General features: G+C 42.1%; 1 protein-coding gene across 1 annotated transcript; it reads left to right on the top strand.

The window, feature by feature from the left end:
* The first annotated feature begins 3,372 nt into the window (after positions 1 to 3,372).
* LOC128694232 (glutaredoxin domain-containing cysteine-rich protein CG31559-like) lies at positions 3,373 to 8,238 on the top strand. Its single transcript, XM_070081097.1, has 3 exons — positions 3,373 to 3,602; positions 6,947 to 7,012; positions 7,731 to 8,238. Exons 1-3 carry the CDS (start codon positions 3,375 to 3,377, stop codon positions 7,938 to 7,940), a joined length of 504 nt encoding a protein of 167 aa, XP_069937198.1. The 5' UTR covers positions 3,373 to 3,374; the 3' UTR covers positions 7,941 to 8,238.
* Positions 8,239 to 18,791: the final 10,553 nt, after the last annotated feature.

The raw sequence follows: 18,791 nt of genomic DNA, 5'->3' as shown, positions 1-18,791 counted from the left end.
AGACTGTATACCATTTACGTCAGGCCCATACTGGAGTATGCAGCACCAGTTTGGAATCCACACCTAGTCAAGCACGTCAAGAAATTAGAGAAAGTGCAAAGGTTTGCAACAAGACTAGTCCCAGAGCTAAGGGGATTGTCCTACGAAGAAAGGTTGAGGGAAATCGGCCTGACGACACTGGAGGACAGGAGGGTCAGGGGAGACATGATAACGACATATAAAATACTGCGCGGAATAGACAAGGTGGACAAAGACAGGATGTTCCAGAGATGGGACACAGACACAAGAGGTCACAATTGGAAGTTGAAGACTCAGATGAATCAAAGGGATGTTAGGAAGTATTTCTTCAGTCATAGAGTAGTCAGGCCGTGGAATAGCCTAGAAAGTGACGTAGTGGAGGCGGGAACCATACATAGTTTTAAGGCGAGGTATGATAAAGCTCATGGGGCAGTGAGAGAGAGGACCTATTAGCAATCAGCAAAGAGGCGGGGCCAGGAGCTATGAATCGACCCCTGCAACCACAAATAGGTGAGTACACACGGGTGAAGTCGACCTCTCGTGAGTTCATAGCAATGACTCGCACAGATCCCCCCAACATCTTAGGCTTGACTGAACATCTCGACCATAGTGCTGAATGTAGTAACTCTCTCTCATGAAGACATTCAACTATCAATCAGTTTTCCTCCACCTACGAGGGAAAAATAATAATAGAGAAACTGCTTAATAAAGACTGCAACACTCTCTCTCTCTCTCTCTCTCTCTCTCTCTCTCTCTCTATATATATATATATATATATATATATATATATATATATATATATATGCATATATATATATAAATTGTGGGACCCATAGCCTCGGAGAAGTGGATAAAAAGGCTTCAAGGAAGAATATTTGGATATATATATATATATATATATATATATATATATATATATATATATATATGTGTGTGTGTGTGTGTGTGTGTGTGTGTGTGTGTGTGTGTGTGTGTGTGTGTGTGTACTCGCCTAATTGTACTCACCTAATTGTGGTTGCAGGGGTCGAGACTCAGCTCCTGGCCCCGCCTCTTCACTGATCGCTACTGGATCCTCTCTCTCTCTGCTTCCTGAGCTTTGTCATACCTCTTCTTAAAACTATGTATGGTTCCTGCCTCCACTACTTCACTTGCTAGGCTATTCCACTTGCTGACAACTCTATGACTGAAGAAATACTTCCTAACGTCCCTGTGACTCGTCTGAGTCTTCAGCTTTCAGTTGTGACCCCTTGTCCCTGTGTCCCCTCTCTGGAACATCCTATCTCTGTCCACCTTGTCTATTCCCCGCAGTATCTTGTATGTCGTTATCATGTCTCCCCTGACCCTTCTGTCCTCCAGTGTCGTCAGTGTGTGTGTGTGTGTGTGTGTGCTGATGCCTACGAAGGACTCTTGATTCAACAGATGCAGCTCCTGGACCCGGCTTGCTGCCTACCCTGTCTTGGATGTCTTGAGAGCAGCGTGTGTTGACTCAGTGTGAAGTCAACGGAGATGTTTACTTCCGTGACTTCCTTATTACTGTCTTCCACGCCCACTTCCTCTTGCATTCCACGCCCACTTCCTCTTGCATTCCACGCCCACTTCCTCTTGCATTCCATGCCCACTTCCTCTTGCATTCCATGCCCACTTCCTCTTGTATTCCACGCCCACTTCCTCTTGCATTCCACGCCCACTTCCTCTTGCATTCCACGCCCACTTCCTCTTGCATTCCACGCCCACTTCCTGTCACATTCCACGGACACTTCCTGTTGCATTCCAGGCCCACATCCTCTTGAATTCCACGCCCACTTCCTCTTGTATTCCACGCCCACTTCCTCTTGCATTCCACTCACACTTCCTCTTGTAGTCCACGCCCACTTCCTCTTGCATTCCACGCCCACTTCCTCTTGCATTCCACGCCCACTTCCTCTTGCATTCCACGCCAACTTCCTCTTGCATTCCACGCCCACTTCCTCTTGCATTCCACGCCCACTTCCTCTTGCATTCCACGCCCACTTCCTCTTGCATTCCACGCCCACTTCCTCTTGTATTCCACGCCCACTTCCTCTTGCATTCCACGCCCACTTCCTCTTGTATTCCACGCCCACTTCCTCTTGCATTCCATGCCCACTTCCTCTTGCATTCCACGCCCACTTCCTCTTGCATTCCACGGACACTTCCTCTTGCATTCCACGGACACTTCCTGTTGCATTCCACAGACACTTCCTGTTGCAGTCCACGAACACTTCCTGTCACATTCCACGGACACTTCCTGTTGCATTCCATGGACACTTCGTCTTGGATTTCACACCTTCTTCCTGTTGCATTCCACGGATGCTTCCTGTTGTATTCCATGGACATTTCCTGTTGCATTCCACAAACACTTCCTGTTGCATTCCACGGACACTTCCTGCTGCATTCCACGGACACTTCCTCTTGCATTCCACAGACACTTCCTCTTGCATTCCACACCTACTTCTCGCTATCTTCCATGCACCACCACTATACAAACTCCCGTCTTACTCAAAAATAACTATAAAACCAAAATGGACAGAGAGAGAGAGAGAGAGAGAGAGAGAGAGAGAGAGAGAGAGAGAGAGAGAGAGAGAGAGAGAGAGAGACATATGCAACCACAGTGAACCACGAAGCTTCAGCACAGCGGAAATTCCAAGACATTAAGCAAGTGTTCTTGTGTTCCTTTGTTTTTATTTAATATGGACGAGTTTTTCTTCATTACCCGTCGACTTAAAACAGCTGTCCACTCTTTGACCGTTACTCTGATCCTGTCCGCTCAGGCTGATTCTGTACTACTAACAGATGTGAATGTGTGTGTTCACTTTCTTCCCAGTACCACTGTTGTTACATTGTATCTATCCTGGTACCATTGTCGTTACATTGTATCTATCTTGATACCATTGTTGTTACATTGTGCCCATCCTCGTGCCACTGTTGTTACGTTGTGCCTCTTCTGGTATCATTTTTGTTACAGTGTATCCATTCTGGTACCAGTGTTGTTACATTGTGCCCATCCTGGTACCATTCTAGTTACATTATGACCATCCTGGTACCATTGTTGGTACACTGTATCCCTTTTTCAAGATATTACCGTCATTATTAAGGTATTTTTTTCGGTGTACTCAAGTATTTTTCTCTTATTGTGGTATTTTTCCGTATTAAGGTATTTACAAAGTATTTTATGGCATTACTTCGTATATTAAGAAATATAAATCTGTATTAGCATTTTTTTCCGTACTGACGTATTTTCGTCCTTTAAGATATTTTTGTCCGTATTAAGACACGTGCGTTTATGTTAATGTACGTGCGTCCGTGTTAATGTACGTGCGTACGTGTTTCAGCACTTCATGGATCGGGAGCGGGGGAAGCTGGTGGTGTACGTGACGACTCTGGGCATCGTTCGTGAGACCTACGAACGCTGCCTACGCTTGCGTAAGATCCTGTGGACGCTGCTGGTACGCTTCGAGGAGAGGGACGTGTTCATGGCCCGGGACACCCAGCTGCAGCTCCTGGACCGTCTCAGGACCAGGACAGTCACTGTCCCACATCTCTTCATAGAGGGACAGTACCTTGGGGTGAGTGGCTAGTAGTAGTAGTGGTGGTGGTGGTGCTAGTAGTAGTGGTGGTGCTAGTAGCAGTGGTGGTGCTAGTACTAGTAGTGGTGCTAGTAGTAGCAGTAGCAAAAAAAGTAGCAGTAATATAGTAGCAATAACAGAAGAAGTATTAGTAGTACTAACAGTACTAGTAATAGTTGTCATAGAATAGTAATAGTAATGGCAATGCTAGCAGTGGTGATAATTGTATAATAGTAGTTGTAACAGTACTAATACTAGTAATAATAGTAATATCAATAGTACAGAAGTAGCAATGAAGTAACAGAGATGAATTTCTAGTAAGATTAGAAGTGTACTTATACTATTACAACAATAATAACAACAATAATAATAATAATAATAATAATAATAATAATAATATTTCTGATACAACGTACATAAGTTAATTTTTGAAAAGCCTCTATGATGTTATTATATTTGGACTATTACTGTTTTATAAGTGTTAGCATTATTTGGTCATTTTTTTATTGTGGCACAGATGATGGTCTTTCAGTCCGAAATTGTGACAAAATAAGGCTATCTAGAGAGTGTGGGGAAGGGGGGGGGGATATCAGAAACACTGCTGAGACAAGTGTAAAAGTCTTCAGGAGCAAACTGGACAAGTATCTTCACCAGGTGCCAGATCAACCAGGCTGTGATGGATATGTGGGCCTTTGGACCACCAACAGCAACAGCCTGGTTGACCAGGTAAGCATCAGACGAACCTGGCATCATGGCCGGGCTCCGGGAGTAGGAAAACTTTCGGAACTCATCAAAGGTACACCAGAGGCGTTGAGGACATAATAAGTATGAATAATTAATTTAGACGTCGATGATGCCTTGTAGGTTCTCTGACAGAGTGTTTGAGTCTGCCCAGGCTAACATACTTCCTAAAGTATGCACTTTCATTGGTAACCCAAAGTTTAATGAATACTATCATCTCGTGAAGTGTATATACAGTGTTAGTCAGTGCAGATGCAGTCATACCGCAGGTGTCCTCAAGGCATCTCACATACACCACTTCTAACATTCTTCGTGTGTGGCGTCCAACGAACTGGTTGCAACTATTCTCCCTCAACGTCTCAGTGATATTAGTTGGGGAGTTCACCAACTAAAGTTCGTGATCCCAGGTTTAATGGAGTCAGGCACCGGATACTCGAACATGAGATTGTGTCTGGGACGGACAGAGCTCGTCTCCTGGCACTGAAAACACCACACGCCAAGGATTTTATATTTTATATGGCTGATTTCCCTCTAGTCAGACGCCTCGGCCCGCAGACCAAGCATCCACATTACCTAACACTTACCTTCAAATACAGCATGGATGAAGGAGTGCATTTCCCAGCTTCAGGGAGCACCAAGGGGTCTCAGGGACACCACCAAGTACTACTGCACTCACCATTAACTTTACGTACGTGTTTAGGTCTTTACATTTACTTACAGTATATATATATATATATATATATATATATATATATATATATATATATATATATATATATATATCTTTTTCTTTCAACACACCGGCCGTATCCCACCAAGGCGGGGTGGCCCAAAATGAAAAACGAAAGTTTCTCCTTTTACATTTAGTAATATATACAGGAGAAGGGGTTACTAGCCCCTTGCTCCCGGCATTTTAGTCGCCTCTTACAACACGCATGGCTTACGGAGGAAGAATTCTGTTCCACTTCCCCATGGAGATAAAAGGAAATAAGAATAAGAACTAGAAAGAAAATAGAAGAAAACCCAGAGGGGTGTGTATATATATGTTTGTACATGTATGTGTAGTGTGACCTAGGTGTAAGTAGAAGTAGCAAGATGTATCTGAAATCTTGCATGTTTATGAGACAGAAAAAAAAGACACCAGCAATCCTACCATCATGTAAAACAATTACAGGCTTTCGTTTTACACTCACTTGGCAGGACGGTAGTACCTCCCTGGACGGTTGCTGTCTACCAACCTACTACCTAGGATATATATATATATATATATATATATATATATATATATATATATATATATATATATATATATGTCGTGCCGAATATGTAAAACTGGTCAATTAGCAAGAACTCATTTAAAATTAAGCCCTTTCTAAAATTTTCTCTTATACGTTTAAAGATATATTTTTTTCATTAATGTTAATGTAAAAAATTATGATTTTGCACTAAAAGAATCTTAGAAAACTTACCTAACCTTATTATAACAAGAGTAATTTATTTTAGCCTAACCCAACTAAATATATTTTAGATTTGTTTACAATAATTTAATACTAAACAAACACAGTGAAATATATTTTTTTCGTTAGGTTCAGAATGATTTTGGAGAAATTATTGCATACACAAATTTTCACTTGTCCTATATGGCAAGATGAGCGTTGCTATTTAAGCCAAGATCGCAAGTTCGGCACGAATAATTTCACGCACGGTTATATACACTGACATTTGCATATCTTTCAGTGTATATATACACTGAGAGTTTACTTACTAAGGTATTCTTGCCTGGTGGTGAGCAGGTGTAATGAAAGCCTTAATGATCCTCGTGTAGTGGATAGGCTTGAAACCCCCAATACCAAGACAACATCCAAATGCCAAGACATAAATAACACAGTAAATAACTCAAGTACAACCAGTAACATTCAACATTATGTTAGAAATGTTAATGTTAGACGTCAACAAGAAACTCATTAACATTCCCGAGTCAAGTCGTAAGTAGGCGAGTCAAGTGACCTAACGACTCAGGTTGCAGAGTCGTTGGGGGAAGGGGGGGGGACTGATGCTGGTGAAGGGGCTCTTGATGCGAGGAACTGGAGCGACTCCTTCCTCTGAATCAACCATGATGACCTGCGATTATCCAGGTGCTGTATAACCCCCCCCCTCCCTCCCCCTGCGGACATAGCGCTTCTCCAGGAATACAATAACTGCTGAGTAAGGCGGCTGGATTCAGGAACTCGTGTGATGAGTAGCGAGTAGTCCAGTGAGGGACATGAGTAACAAGTCTTAAAGTGAGTTACAGGAACTCACGAGATGAGTAATGAGCATCAAACTGAGGTACATATATTCACCAGATGAGTGACACGACTCATCCAGTGGGGCACCAGGATTCACGAGTCCATGAGGTGACAAAGTATTAAGTATATGAGGTAAGATGAGTAATGAGTATGAGGTAAGATGAGTAACGAGTCCATGAGGTAGGATGAGTAATGAGTCCATGAGGTGAGTAGGATGTGTAATGAGTCCGTGAGGTAAGATGAATAATCAGTCCACGAGGTGAGTAAGATGAGTAATGAGTCCATGAAGATGAGTAATGAGTGTGTTTTCCTCAGGATGCTGAGCAGATAGAGAAGATGAACGAGTGTGGTGAGCTGAGGAGACTTCTCCAGCCGTACAAGGTGAGTGGAACCTCTCAGGGCTCTTGATCCAAGGAAAGGGAACTACCCGGCCCTTTCTTGGAATCATAACTGATCGTCACTTTACATTCTCCCAGGCGCTGTTTGACCCCTGCGAATTTACTGCTTCCCCATGAATATATATATATATATATATATATATATATATATATATATATATATATATATATATATATATATATATATATATATATAAACCACCACTGCTACTTAAATATTAATTATTATCACTGCAAGCGAATACGTACGTGGGTGTTGCATTTAAACTACGTGTACCCACGTACATCCGCAATAGCAAACACGCACAGTGGTGCTGCATTTCAACCATTTGTACACACGTACATCCATAGCAGCAAACACGTACATGCGTGTACAAAAGACTAAAGAAACACTTACACTCAAAATAAAGTATTTACACTTTTTTTTATTTATTTTAAATTCATATTAAGCGCTAAACCCATGTGGGTCATTCAGCGCAAGACGTGGTGGAGGCTTGATCCTCCGTCTGCTGAGCGTGGTACAGACGCCCTTCCTATTCGTACTAACCCGTTTTTGTTTAAGTATTTACACTGAAATTAAATAATTTACACCCAGACTAAATCATTTACGCTCACTGTAACGCATGTCTGTATATTACTTGTCACTTGTGTGGGCTGTTTAGCGTGAGAGAGTAATTGTAACGTTTTTTGTTGTCTTGCAGCGTGCGACGACGTGTAGTGTGTGCGACACGTGCGGTGGCTTCCGTCTGCTCCCGTGCACCGTCTGCAATGGCTCCAAGAAGTCCGTTCACCGTAACGACTTCACTCTGGAGTTCGTGGCTCTCAAGTGCTCCAGCTGCGACGAGTCTGGCCTCGTCAAGTGCATGGACTGCGCCGAGTACAAGGACGACCTGGAGGACCAGCAGGTGTAGCGTGATGACCTCCTGATCACAGGGGAGAGCTGGGGGAGGATCGAGGTTCATCTCGAAGCCTTGCAGCAGATGTGAGGCATTTGTCCGTCCGTCTGGAGAGTCGCCTTCGACGCCTGAGAGGTTGTAGAAGTTGGTCTCGCGCCTTTAAAATGAGGTCGACTTTGATACTCATAGGATAAAAGGAGCGTTGTTGACCCGGAGACAAGGTGGAAGTTGACATTCGTCCAGTGTTTAGGTGGCCACAAGAGTTTCCGTCACTAAGCCCGTTTATGTGGTCACAACTTGCTTTAGAGCTTTGTAGATAGTGGAGCAAGTAGCGCTTCTAATGTCACAGACGCGGCCAGTTGGGATAATACCAGAGAAGCCAAGTGTTTCTTGTGTGTTGCATTGCTCACCTTGTAAATAGTCAAAACCAGCTTCAGCACAAAAAAATACCCGATAGACGGGCCTGTTCTCCCCCACAATACTGGCTTCGTGTCTCGTCTCTGTTCCCTAATTATGTTTCTACTTAGCTGTGCTTGCAGGGTCGAGCATAGCTCCCGGCCCTACCTTTATAGACTGTGATTCGCTGAGCTTCACCGGCATATTATCCATGTGTAAATATAAGTGTAACCACCGTCACGCAAATAAACATATTGTAACAAGAGAGACTAACGAGAAGACACTAAAGATGTGAGGTAGCAGTATGATTTTAGCACTAAGCTACACTCCCGAGATCACCGGAGGAAAAGCTTGCTAGCCGTGTCGACCAAAAATTGTCAACCTTGATGAAAGAGTTAGCACTGAGTGCAGGAAAATAATGAAAGAAGCCAAGAAAACGCAGATTTAATAATACTGGTGTTTAGTGCGCAGAGACACGTGTGTAATGTTGTTACTCCAAGATGGGAATTACAGACAGATGATACTGTAGTCTCCACCTAACACTGGTCACTTTTAGTGTTGATGGCTAAGCCAGTAAAGAAGTGAGACAAGACAGACCGTAAAGGGGCCTACCTGATGCAGCCGACAAGTGGCAAGTGGTGCGCAGAGGGACGAATGCGCATATCAATGCTTGCACAAGACATACTACACACTACTCACACTTTGTATATAAGAATCTCTCTACATATATTTTTTTTGTATTAACATTATTAAATGTAATCTAATATTTAAATACAAGAAGCACCAGCTGCTTGACAAGTTAACAGTAACTCAAGTCACTGTTATGTACTATTTAAAAGAATTAAATACGCTTTAGTGGTTAGTTAAGAGAGGATTGTAATCCTCTGGTTACTGCTTGCCATGTGTGTCGTGTACACGAATTAGTACCTAGCCTTTAAACATAGCACTAGTTAGCTAACACTGTTATTGTATTACGAGGCAAGCTGTAGTTAGGGCTTACCCACTGATTCAGCCAGTGAATAAGTCAACATACGACTGAAGCGGTGAATAAGTCAATATCTATGAATAAACGGTTTAGAAGACCGACCAGTTGATAAACGAGACACCAGAGCAACACTGGGAACGTTGACCTAGCCAGCGACTCCTTCAGTCCAGCGTAGAGAAAGGGAAGACTGAGGAAGCCACTGGCTGGTGAAACGTTTCTAGAATCAAGATACCCGAAGGTTGCACATGTGTCTCATTTATTAAGTCAACATGTGACTGAACCAACGCTTGACTCATCACCTGTTAACTCATTGACTTATTCACTGATTGGTCATAGAAAATCGAGTAACTTACACATGTCCGTAAACCACTAGATAAAACTTGTTTTCCTGTTAGTAATGTAGCTTGTTGTGGTGGACCTAGTAGCGAGGTGCTGGAATTTGTTACGTGTGTGTGTCCGTATCTCAGATGTGTCCGTGGGGCGAGTGTGTCCTTCAAACAAGAACCGTAGCTTCTTCACACCTCTGAAGATGTCTTGAGAGAGACGAAAGCCTTTATGTCCCTGTTCTCTTCTTCTTGTGAGAACTGACAAACTTGTGTGATGTATTTGTATTTGTGAATGTATTGTAGAGCATACAAGTGTTTATCACGTACTGGTGTCTAATACAAGTGTAAACCACATAATACCACTGTATGTACGTAATGTATGTATGAATGTATACGGTCTTGTAGATTTTTTAATATATATATATATATATATATATATATATATATATATATATATATATATATATATATATATATATATATATATATATATATATATATTGCGCATTCAGAACATCTTTTGTTTTATTATCAGTTCCTGAGGTAACATCCATGGAGTTCCCTTCGTCAAGAGTGTGTGTCTCCTGACGCAACGGGAGTGTATAACACTGTCACTAAAAGTGTCACAAGTCTCGGTCCTGACACCAAGCATGTAACACAGTCACTAGTAAAGTATCTCAAGCCTCACTCATGATACTAATATGTTATGACAGTTATTAGCAGTGTCACAAGCCTCACTAACACTAAAATGTTATGACACAGTCACTGGAAGAGTGTCACAAGACTCAGTTCTGACACCAGGCAGGTTATGACAGTCGCTAGCAGTGTCACAAGCCTCGGTCCTGACACCAGATAGGTTATGACACAGTCACTAGCAGAGTGTCACAAGCCTCGGTCCTGACACCAGACATGTTATGACACAGTCACTAGCACAGTGTCAGAAGCCTCGGTCCTGACACCAGACATGTTATGACACAGTCACTAGCACAGTGTCACAAGCCTCGGTCCTGACACCAGACATGTTATGACACAGTCACTAGCACAGTGTCACAAGCCTCGGTCCTGACACCAGACATGTTATGACACAGTCACTAGCACAGTGTCAGAAGCCTCGGTCCTGACACCAGACATGTTATGACACAGTCACTAGCACAGTGTCACAAGCCTCATTCCTGACACCTGACACGACACAAGTCATAAACACTGACATATGTAAATTGGCAGATTGTGCAAAAACTCTTGCAACAAAAATAAAAAATTTCCAAATGATTGCAAGTATGTGGAGGAAGACCTGGACTCGCTGGGCAGCTGCACCAATAACTGGAGTGTGAAATTAAATGGTGAGAAAAATACAGTGTACTGGAAGTGAGTGAAAGTGAAAGGAGACATAGAGTATAACATTGTCGGTAAGACAACCTTAAAAAACTGATCAGAATTATTACAACATGGAATATTTAGGACGGATGAGAATATTTAAAACAGACGAGAATATTTAGAACGGATGAGAATATTTAAAACAGACGATATTTAAAACAGACGAGAATATTTAGAACAGACGAGAATATTTAGAACAGACGAGAATATTTAGAACGGATGAGAATATTTAGAACGGATGAGAATATTTAGAACGGATGAGAATATTTAGAACGGATGAGAATATTTAGAACGGATGAGAATATTTAGAACGGATGAGAATATTTAGAACGGATGAGAATATTTAAAACAGACGAGAATATTTAGAACAGACGAGAATATTTAAAACAGACGAGAATATTTAAAACAGACGAGAATATTTAAAACAGACGAGAATATTTAAAACAGACGAGAATATTTAAAACAGACGAGAATATTTAAAACAGACGAGAATATTTAAAACAGATGAGAATATTTAAAATAGGTAATAATATTTAGAACAGGTAAATATTTAAAACGACTAAGAATATTTAAAACATACGAGAATCTTAAGAACTTATAACACAAGAACTTGGCGTTTTCTTGTGAATAAGAAAGAAGGTGAAAGAATGTAGGTTAGGTTAGGTAAGGTTCGTCAGGAAACAGGACAAATGTTTCCTGACGCGGGTCTTAGTCAGATGATGACCCGCCTTTGGAGCTTTTGGTCATCTGACCGAGGCCTTCCGCTGGCTTACCGGTCCACCCCTTTAAAAATTATTGTCATTTATAACCATTGTTATATGACTTCAGCAATTTTGAAAGAATGTAATAACCAAGAAAGTAGAACATAATATATATATGAAAGCAGGAGAAATATACTGACTGCCAACGAGCACCAGCAGACAGCCTCAGAAACACAGCAATGAGAGAATATGTAAATATTTCACATTTGGTTAAGAGTTTTCTAATATATACATAGATGGTGTAAACTTACATGGCAAGAATGTTAAGAAATAACTGAAGGGACGCAAGAGAGATTGAGACAAGTCGGGTGAGGAGGCGGGGGTATCTAACTCCATACCCGGCTTCAGGAGTAGATACGATGCGTGCAAGGGGCAGCAGATTAACAGCGAAAGTGTACTGTTGGGGGGGGGGGAAGACAGGAGCAGAGGACCTAACACAGGGTTAACCTACCACCCTGTACATAAAAGGGTACTTCCTTACAATTCTCCCTTGGATTCAAGGTAAATGAAATTACCACCTAAACAATTAATTTTAGTCAGCCAATCACGGGTTAAAGAAAAGCTCTTTAATATTTACATTATAATGAGGGAATTACACTTTAATGACAATTATCTTTGCTTTTATTCAGGGATATAACTCAAGGTAATTAATATTAACACTACGGGAGATTAAGTTGACAGGGAATAATTAGGAAATAAGCCAGTATATAGATTAAATAACTTACGGAATAAGAGTCCAATTCGCACACTAGCAGGTCACAGCTGCAGCCCCAGAGGAAGTATGCCACGGAACCCAGCTCATCCTGAGGAAAGCTTCACCTCATAGCCTCCCAGTGATAGAGCTCTGCTCTACACTAACTCCCCCACAGATTGTTAGGTAAGACACATATGCAACAGTTAGGTATCTTTATTTCGAAATAAAGATACCTAACTGTTGCATATGTGTCTTACCTAACAACCTGTCGGTATTTTATACCATTTTAATGTTCAATCCCCCACAAATTCTTCCTTTTAGCTGCTTTACCCTGAGAATATAAAGGCAGACTCTACACCTTTCATAATTTCCTGAGTGATGATCGTTCCCATAAGAGAGGCCATGCGCTCGATCTAAGAGAATGCTGTCCTAATAACCAGGATAAAGAGAAGAGCAGCCCTCTGGGATAAACGAGAAATTGGAAACAGTATCTACACCTCACGTAACTCAACGAGTACACTTACAATTTCAGGAGGCAGGTCGTCATGTGACCCTCCCCTCCCCTTGAACCTTAATAGGTAGGTCTTCCAGTGGGTCCTCCCCTCGACCCTCGGGAGGCAGGTCTTCAAGCAGTCCCTCACCCTTTCTCTAGAACGGGAGCATCCCTATAGCCTAACCTTTTCTTACTAATGTTAAATATTTATTTAGATTTAAAACAACAGTCTCTGGGTAATAAATTAGATTATAGGAAACAATGATCACTTGACGATACTACAGGAGGAGCTTATTGAAATAACTGACACGCAGGTTAGCAATTCAGGATAATTCAAAGCCATTGAATGCTAGGCTTACCATGCGACCCGTTTTGACTGGGATGGTCCTGGTTTGAAAGTCCTGTCCCGAAGTCCCGGTCAGTTTGTCATTTTGTCCCGCACAGATCACACACAAAAAAAAATGAAATTTCAAGAAATTTGCTACACTGCGCATGTACTGCAAAATAAACACTGATTTAAGTTGCAGAGAGTTTTGAGAAAAACAAACCATTACTAAGATTAGATTTTGCCACCAAAGTTAGTTTAATATGTTTATTATGCACCCCTTACCCATCTTGTGGGCGGTAGTCAAAAGATTACAGAGGTACATAATTGGTCCAGGGACTGGACTCCAAAGTTTTGATAGCTGAGCAAGTTACAGAGGTAATGAACTCACAATTTACAAAGGTAATGAACTCCAGGTAGGTCTGGTCACAATCATGACAAGTTACAAAGGTATTTACAGATTACAGAGGTACGTAATAGGTCCAGGGACTGGGCCCCCAAAGTTTTGATAGCTGAACTAGGTACAAGGGTAATGAACTCAAGTTACAAAGGTAATTAATCCTGTAAGAATAGTTACTTACGTTTATACATGGCTACAATCACGAACAAATTATAGAGCAACGAGCAATTCACACTTCCACACCTTCCACACCTGGTCACAACTGTAATGAGTTATTGGTGCAAATATTGAGTCCCACACACACACACACACAAACTCATACACACACACACTCACCAAAGTGGCTAGTTTATTGTACACGCCACATCCATCCTGCGAACAGTAGCGCAAGAACATATGGATATATAAAATGCCTAGGAACTAGGCCCCAAAAGGGTTAACATGAGCACATCTGGATTTATATCAACAGTTCACTTATCTGTTACAACAAATTTAGGAAATTTGCTTAGTATATCTGGTATCTGGTATCTTCCTGGCCTGCTAGTGTACTCGCATATAATCTAGTGATACCAGTGAATAGCAGAATACAGTGTTGTAGTAGCAACTAACCAGTATTATAATGGTACTTAGTGAAGTGGAGTGACTTTCATTAGTTTCTTTTTCTTGAAATACCAGACGTTACTGTGAATTTCATATAACCTGTAGTTACCAGCGGTCGCAATATACACAACGAGAAGCAATTATTACTACAGAAAAAGCGCCCTTCCTCCAAAATTTGCACCAGTCAACTATAGTGATAATATAGCATTTATTGTGGTGGAGACGGAAAAAAAAAATAGAGAAGCTAGATACAGCGATTGATAAACAAAGGTGGAGGCTCGACCGTTCGTCATTGTAGGAGTGCCAGCAGTCACCGGCTCTTCAACACGCAAGTTATACTTTTGTATCAATCAAATCACATATTACTCGGGTAGATAATTTCCAGTAGATCCTTCATGTGTTAGCTCAAATCACCGACCAGTATGGTTTAAATAAGTGACCCACTGATCAGATCAGATAGACTGGTCCGAACCCTGACTGGTCCGAACCCTTGACTGGTCCGAACCCTTGACTGGTCCGAACCCTGGACTGGTTTCAAACGGTTTCGTTGTGCACCACCTAGCAGGTTATTAATAGAATATTCAAGAGGTTGCTAGTAGAATTGCAGTAAATAAACCATTCAAATCATTATGAAGCTGTGTGTAGTCTGTGGTCAGTCAAACAAACGGGCTTCCACATGCATAAATTGTCATTTCTGTGGAAATTGGTGTCACGCCCCTTGTGCAGATATCCAAGAACTAGCTACAAGCAGTATTAAAACAGGGAAGTGTTTTTGGGTATGCCCAAATGAGATAAATCTGTGGACTAAAATCACAAGGGTATTAAAAGAGGTCACCATCAAAGCTGCTTTCATAGAAAACCTGGAAGCTTTCTACAACAGATGGGAACATAAAAAGTCCGGGCTGAATGGTACTGCCCTTGATACTGGCCATGTAGTCAGAAACTGTAAGGCTGGAGATGATGTCCTGGTAGTCAGTAAATGGGGGGCTGATAGTGCTGTCCTGGGAGACAGTAATGGGGAAGCTGGAGGTGCTGTCCTGGGAGACAGTAATGGTGAAGCTGGAGGTGCTGTCCTGGGAGACAGTAATGGTGAAGCTGGAGATGCTGTCCTGGGAGACAGTAATGGGGAAGCTGGAGATGCTGTCCTGGGAGACAGTAATGGTGAAGCTGGAGATTTTGTCCAGGTAGTCGGGAATTATACGCAGGAAGGAATACATATAAATGACCTCATAGGGAACAGGAGCCATAGTAGGGAAACAAGTGTAGTCAAAGATAAGATAAAACCAATATTGCAAACTAGAAATACCGCAGGAAATAGCAAACAAGAGGACTCCACTAGCAATAGTGAGGATATATTACCAAAAACAAATGGTGGGAGCTCCATTGTTGGTGCTAGGGAGGATAGAAGACAGGGAAACATGCACCAACAGGGAATACAGTCACAGAAACCCAAGGCAAACGGAAACCAAGCCTGTGCACATACTATGCACTCGGTATCTGCTGGCATGGGAAATCTGGAAAAACAGATGGGACGTGCAACTATGACCACCCTAGGAAATGCCATGCCCATATGACAACAGGAAAATGCAAACTCCCTTCCTGTAAGCTTTTTCACCCTGAACTGTGTACCTCTTCAGTACAGGAAAGACTGTGCTATAACTTAAATTGCCAGGCATACCATCTAAAGGGGACAAAAAGATACAAAACATCCAGGCCATGGGAAAACCTGGGTAGCCACAGCCACTCAAGAGGGAGAGGTTTTTTAGTGCCAGGAAGGAAAAAAAACTGGCAGGAAATGGCAGAAATCGTACACCAAATCCAGTCATTCCTGGAGTGGAACCACAGTCGATGGCCTCCACTCCAAACCAACAGATACAGATACTAATGCCGGAAAAAAAATCCCCCCCCAGTACCAACAATACCACCAGTCCGATAACATTCTTCTTTGCAAATATACAGGGTCTAAAGCCAGCAACAAACAACAAAATACCTTTCATCCGTGGACTGCTTGCAGAGGCAAAGGCAATGTTCGGGGCTTTCACTGAGACCCACATAAAGGATCACTTGGACAACGAAATATGGATCCCAGGTTACAACCTATACAGATGTGACAGAGTGAACAGGCAAAAGGGGGGGGTTGGCCTGTACATTGCAGAGTCACTTGTTTGCACAGAACTGCTAAATGCCTCAAATGATGTAGTGGAAGTTTTAGCAGTAAAGGTCGAGAACCAAAACCTAGTCATTGTGGTAGTCTACAAGCCTCCGGATGCAACATCCCAGCAATTCCAGGAACAGCTGTTAAAAATTGACCACTGTCTGGAAAACCTTCCAGCTCCTGCACCCAACATCTTGCTCCTGGGGGATTTCAACTTAAGGCACCTAAAATGGAGGAATATAGCAAATAATATTGTTGCAGTAATAACACCAGGAGGCAGCTCTGATGAAAACTCACACTCACACGAGCTTTTAAATCTCTGCACAAAATTCAATTTAAACCAGCAAATAATAGAGCCTACTAGAATGGAGAATACACTAGACCTCATCTTCACTAACAATGATGATCTGATAAGAAATATCACCATATCAAAAACAATATACTCAGATCACAACATAATTGAGGTTCAGACATGTATGCGCGGAGCCCCAGACAAACATAATGAGATTAGTCACGAGGGAGCATTCACCAAATTCAACTTCAATAACAAAAACATAAAGTGGGACCAAGTAAACCAAGTCCTAACCGATATAAGCTGGGAAGATATACTAAGCAACACAGACCCCAACTTATGCCTAGAACAGATTAACTCGGTAGCACTCGATGTATGCACAAGGCTTATTCCTCTAAGAAAAAGGAGGAGTAGATGTAAAACTGAAAGAGACAGGCGCTCCCTTTACAGGCGACGGAAAAGAATAACAGAGCGGCTAAAAGAGGTCAATATATCTGAAATGCGTAGGGAGACACTGGTCAGAGAAATAGCAAGCATCGAACTTAAGCTAAAAGAATCCTTTAGGAGTCAGGAATCGCGGGAAGAACTAAAAGCCATAAATGAAATCGAAAGAAACCCAAAGTATTTCTTCTCCTATGCCAAATCAAAATCGAGAACAACGTCCAGTATTGGGCCCCTACTTAAACAAGATGGGTCCTACACAGATGACAACAAGGAAATGAGTGAGCTACTCAAGTCCCAATATGACTCAGTTTTTAGCAAGCCGCTAACCAGACTGAGAGTCGAAGATCAAAATGAATTTTTTATGAGAGAGCCACAAAATTTGATTAACACAAGCCTATCCGATGTTATCCTGACGCCAAATGACTTCGAACAGGCGATAAATGACATGCCCATGCACTCTGCCCCAGGGCCAGACTCATGGAACTCTGTGTTCATCAAGAACTGCAAGAAGCCCCTATCACGAGCCTTTTCCATCCTATGGAGAGGGAGCATGGACACGGGGGTCGTCCCACAGTTACTAAAAACAACAGACATAGCCCCACTCCACAAAGGGGGCAGTAAAGCAACAGCAAAGAACTACAGACCAATAGCACTAACATCCCATATCATAAAAATCTTTGAAAGGGTCCTAAGAAGCAAGATCACCACGCATCTAGAAACCCATCAGTTACAGAACCCAGGGCAACATGGGTTTAGAACAGGTCGCTCCTGTCTGTCTCAACTATTGGACCACTACGACAAGGTCCTAAATGCACTAGAAGACAAAAAGAATGCAGATGTAATATATACAGACTTTGCAAAAGCCTTCGACAAGTGTGACCATGGCGTAATAGCGCACAAAATGCGTGCTAAAGGAATAACAGGAAAAGTCGGTCGATGGATCTATAATTTCCTCACTAACAGAACACAGAGAGTAGTCGTCAACAGAGTAAAGTCCGAGGCAGCTACGGTGAAAAGCTCTGTTCCACAAGGCACAGTACTCGCTCCCATCTTGTTCCTCATCCTTATATCCGACATAGACAAGGATGTCAGCCACAGCACCGTGTCTTCCTTTGCAGATGACACCCGAATCTGCATGACAGTGTCTTCCATTGCAGACACTGCAAAGCTCCAGGCAGACATCAACCAAATCTTTCAGTGGGCTGCAGAAAACAATATGAAGTTCAACGATGAGAAATTTCAATTACTCAGATATGGTAAACATGAGGAAATTAAATCTTCATCAGAGTACAAAACAAATTCTGGCCACAAAATAGAGCGAAACACCAACGTCAAAGACCTGGGAGTGATCATGTCGGAGGATCTCACCTTCAAGGACCATAACATTGTATCAATCGCATCTGCTAGAAAAATGACAGGATGGATAATGAGAACCTTCAAAACTAGGGAGGCCAAGCCCATGATGACACTCTTCAGGTCACTTGTTCTATCTAGGCTGGAATATTGCTGCACACTAACAGCACCTTTCAAGGCAGGTGAAATTGCCGACCTAGAAAATGTACAGAGAACTTTCACGGCGCGCATAACGGAGATAAAACACCTCAATTATTGGGAGCGCTTG

Source organism: Cherax quadricarinatus, unplaced genomic scaffold (genome assembly GCF_038502225.1).
Source record: "Cherax quadricarinatus isolate ZL_2023a unplaced genomic scaffold, ASM3850222v1 Contig1667, whole genome shotgun sequence".
Classification (NCBI taxonomy): Eukaryota; Metazoa; Arthropoda; class Malacostraca; order Decapoda; family Parastacidae; genus Cherax; species Cherax quadricarinatus.
The sequence above is the reverse complement of the archived record's forward strand: the minus strand, read 5'-3'. Positions and strand labels throughout refer to the sequence as shown.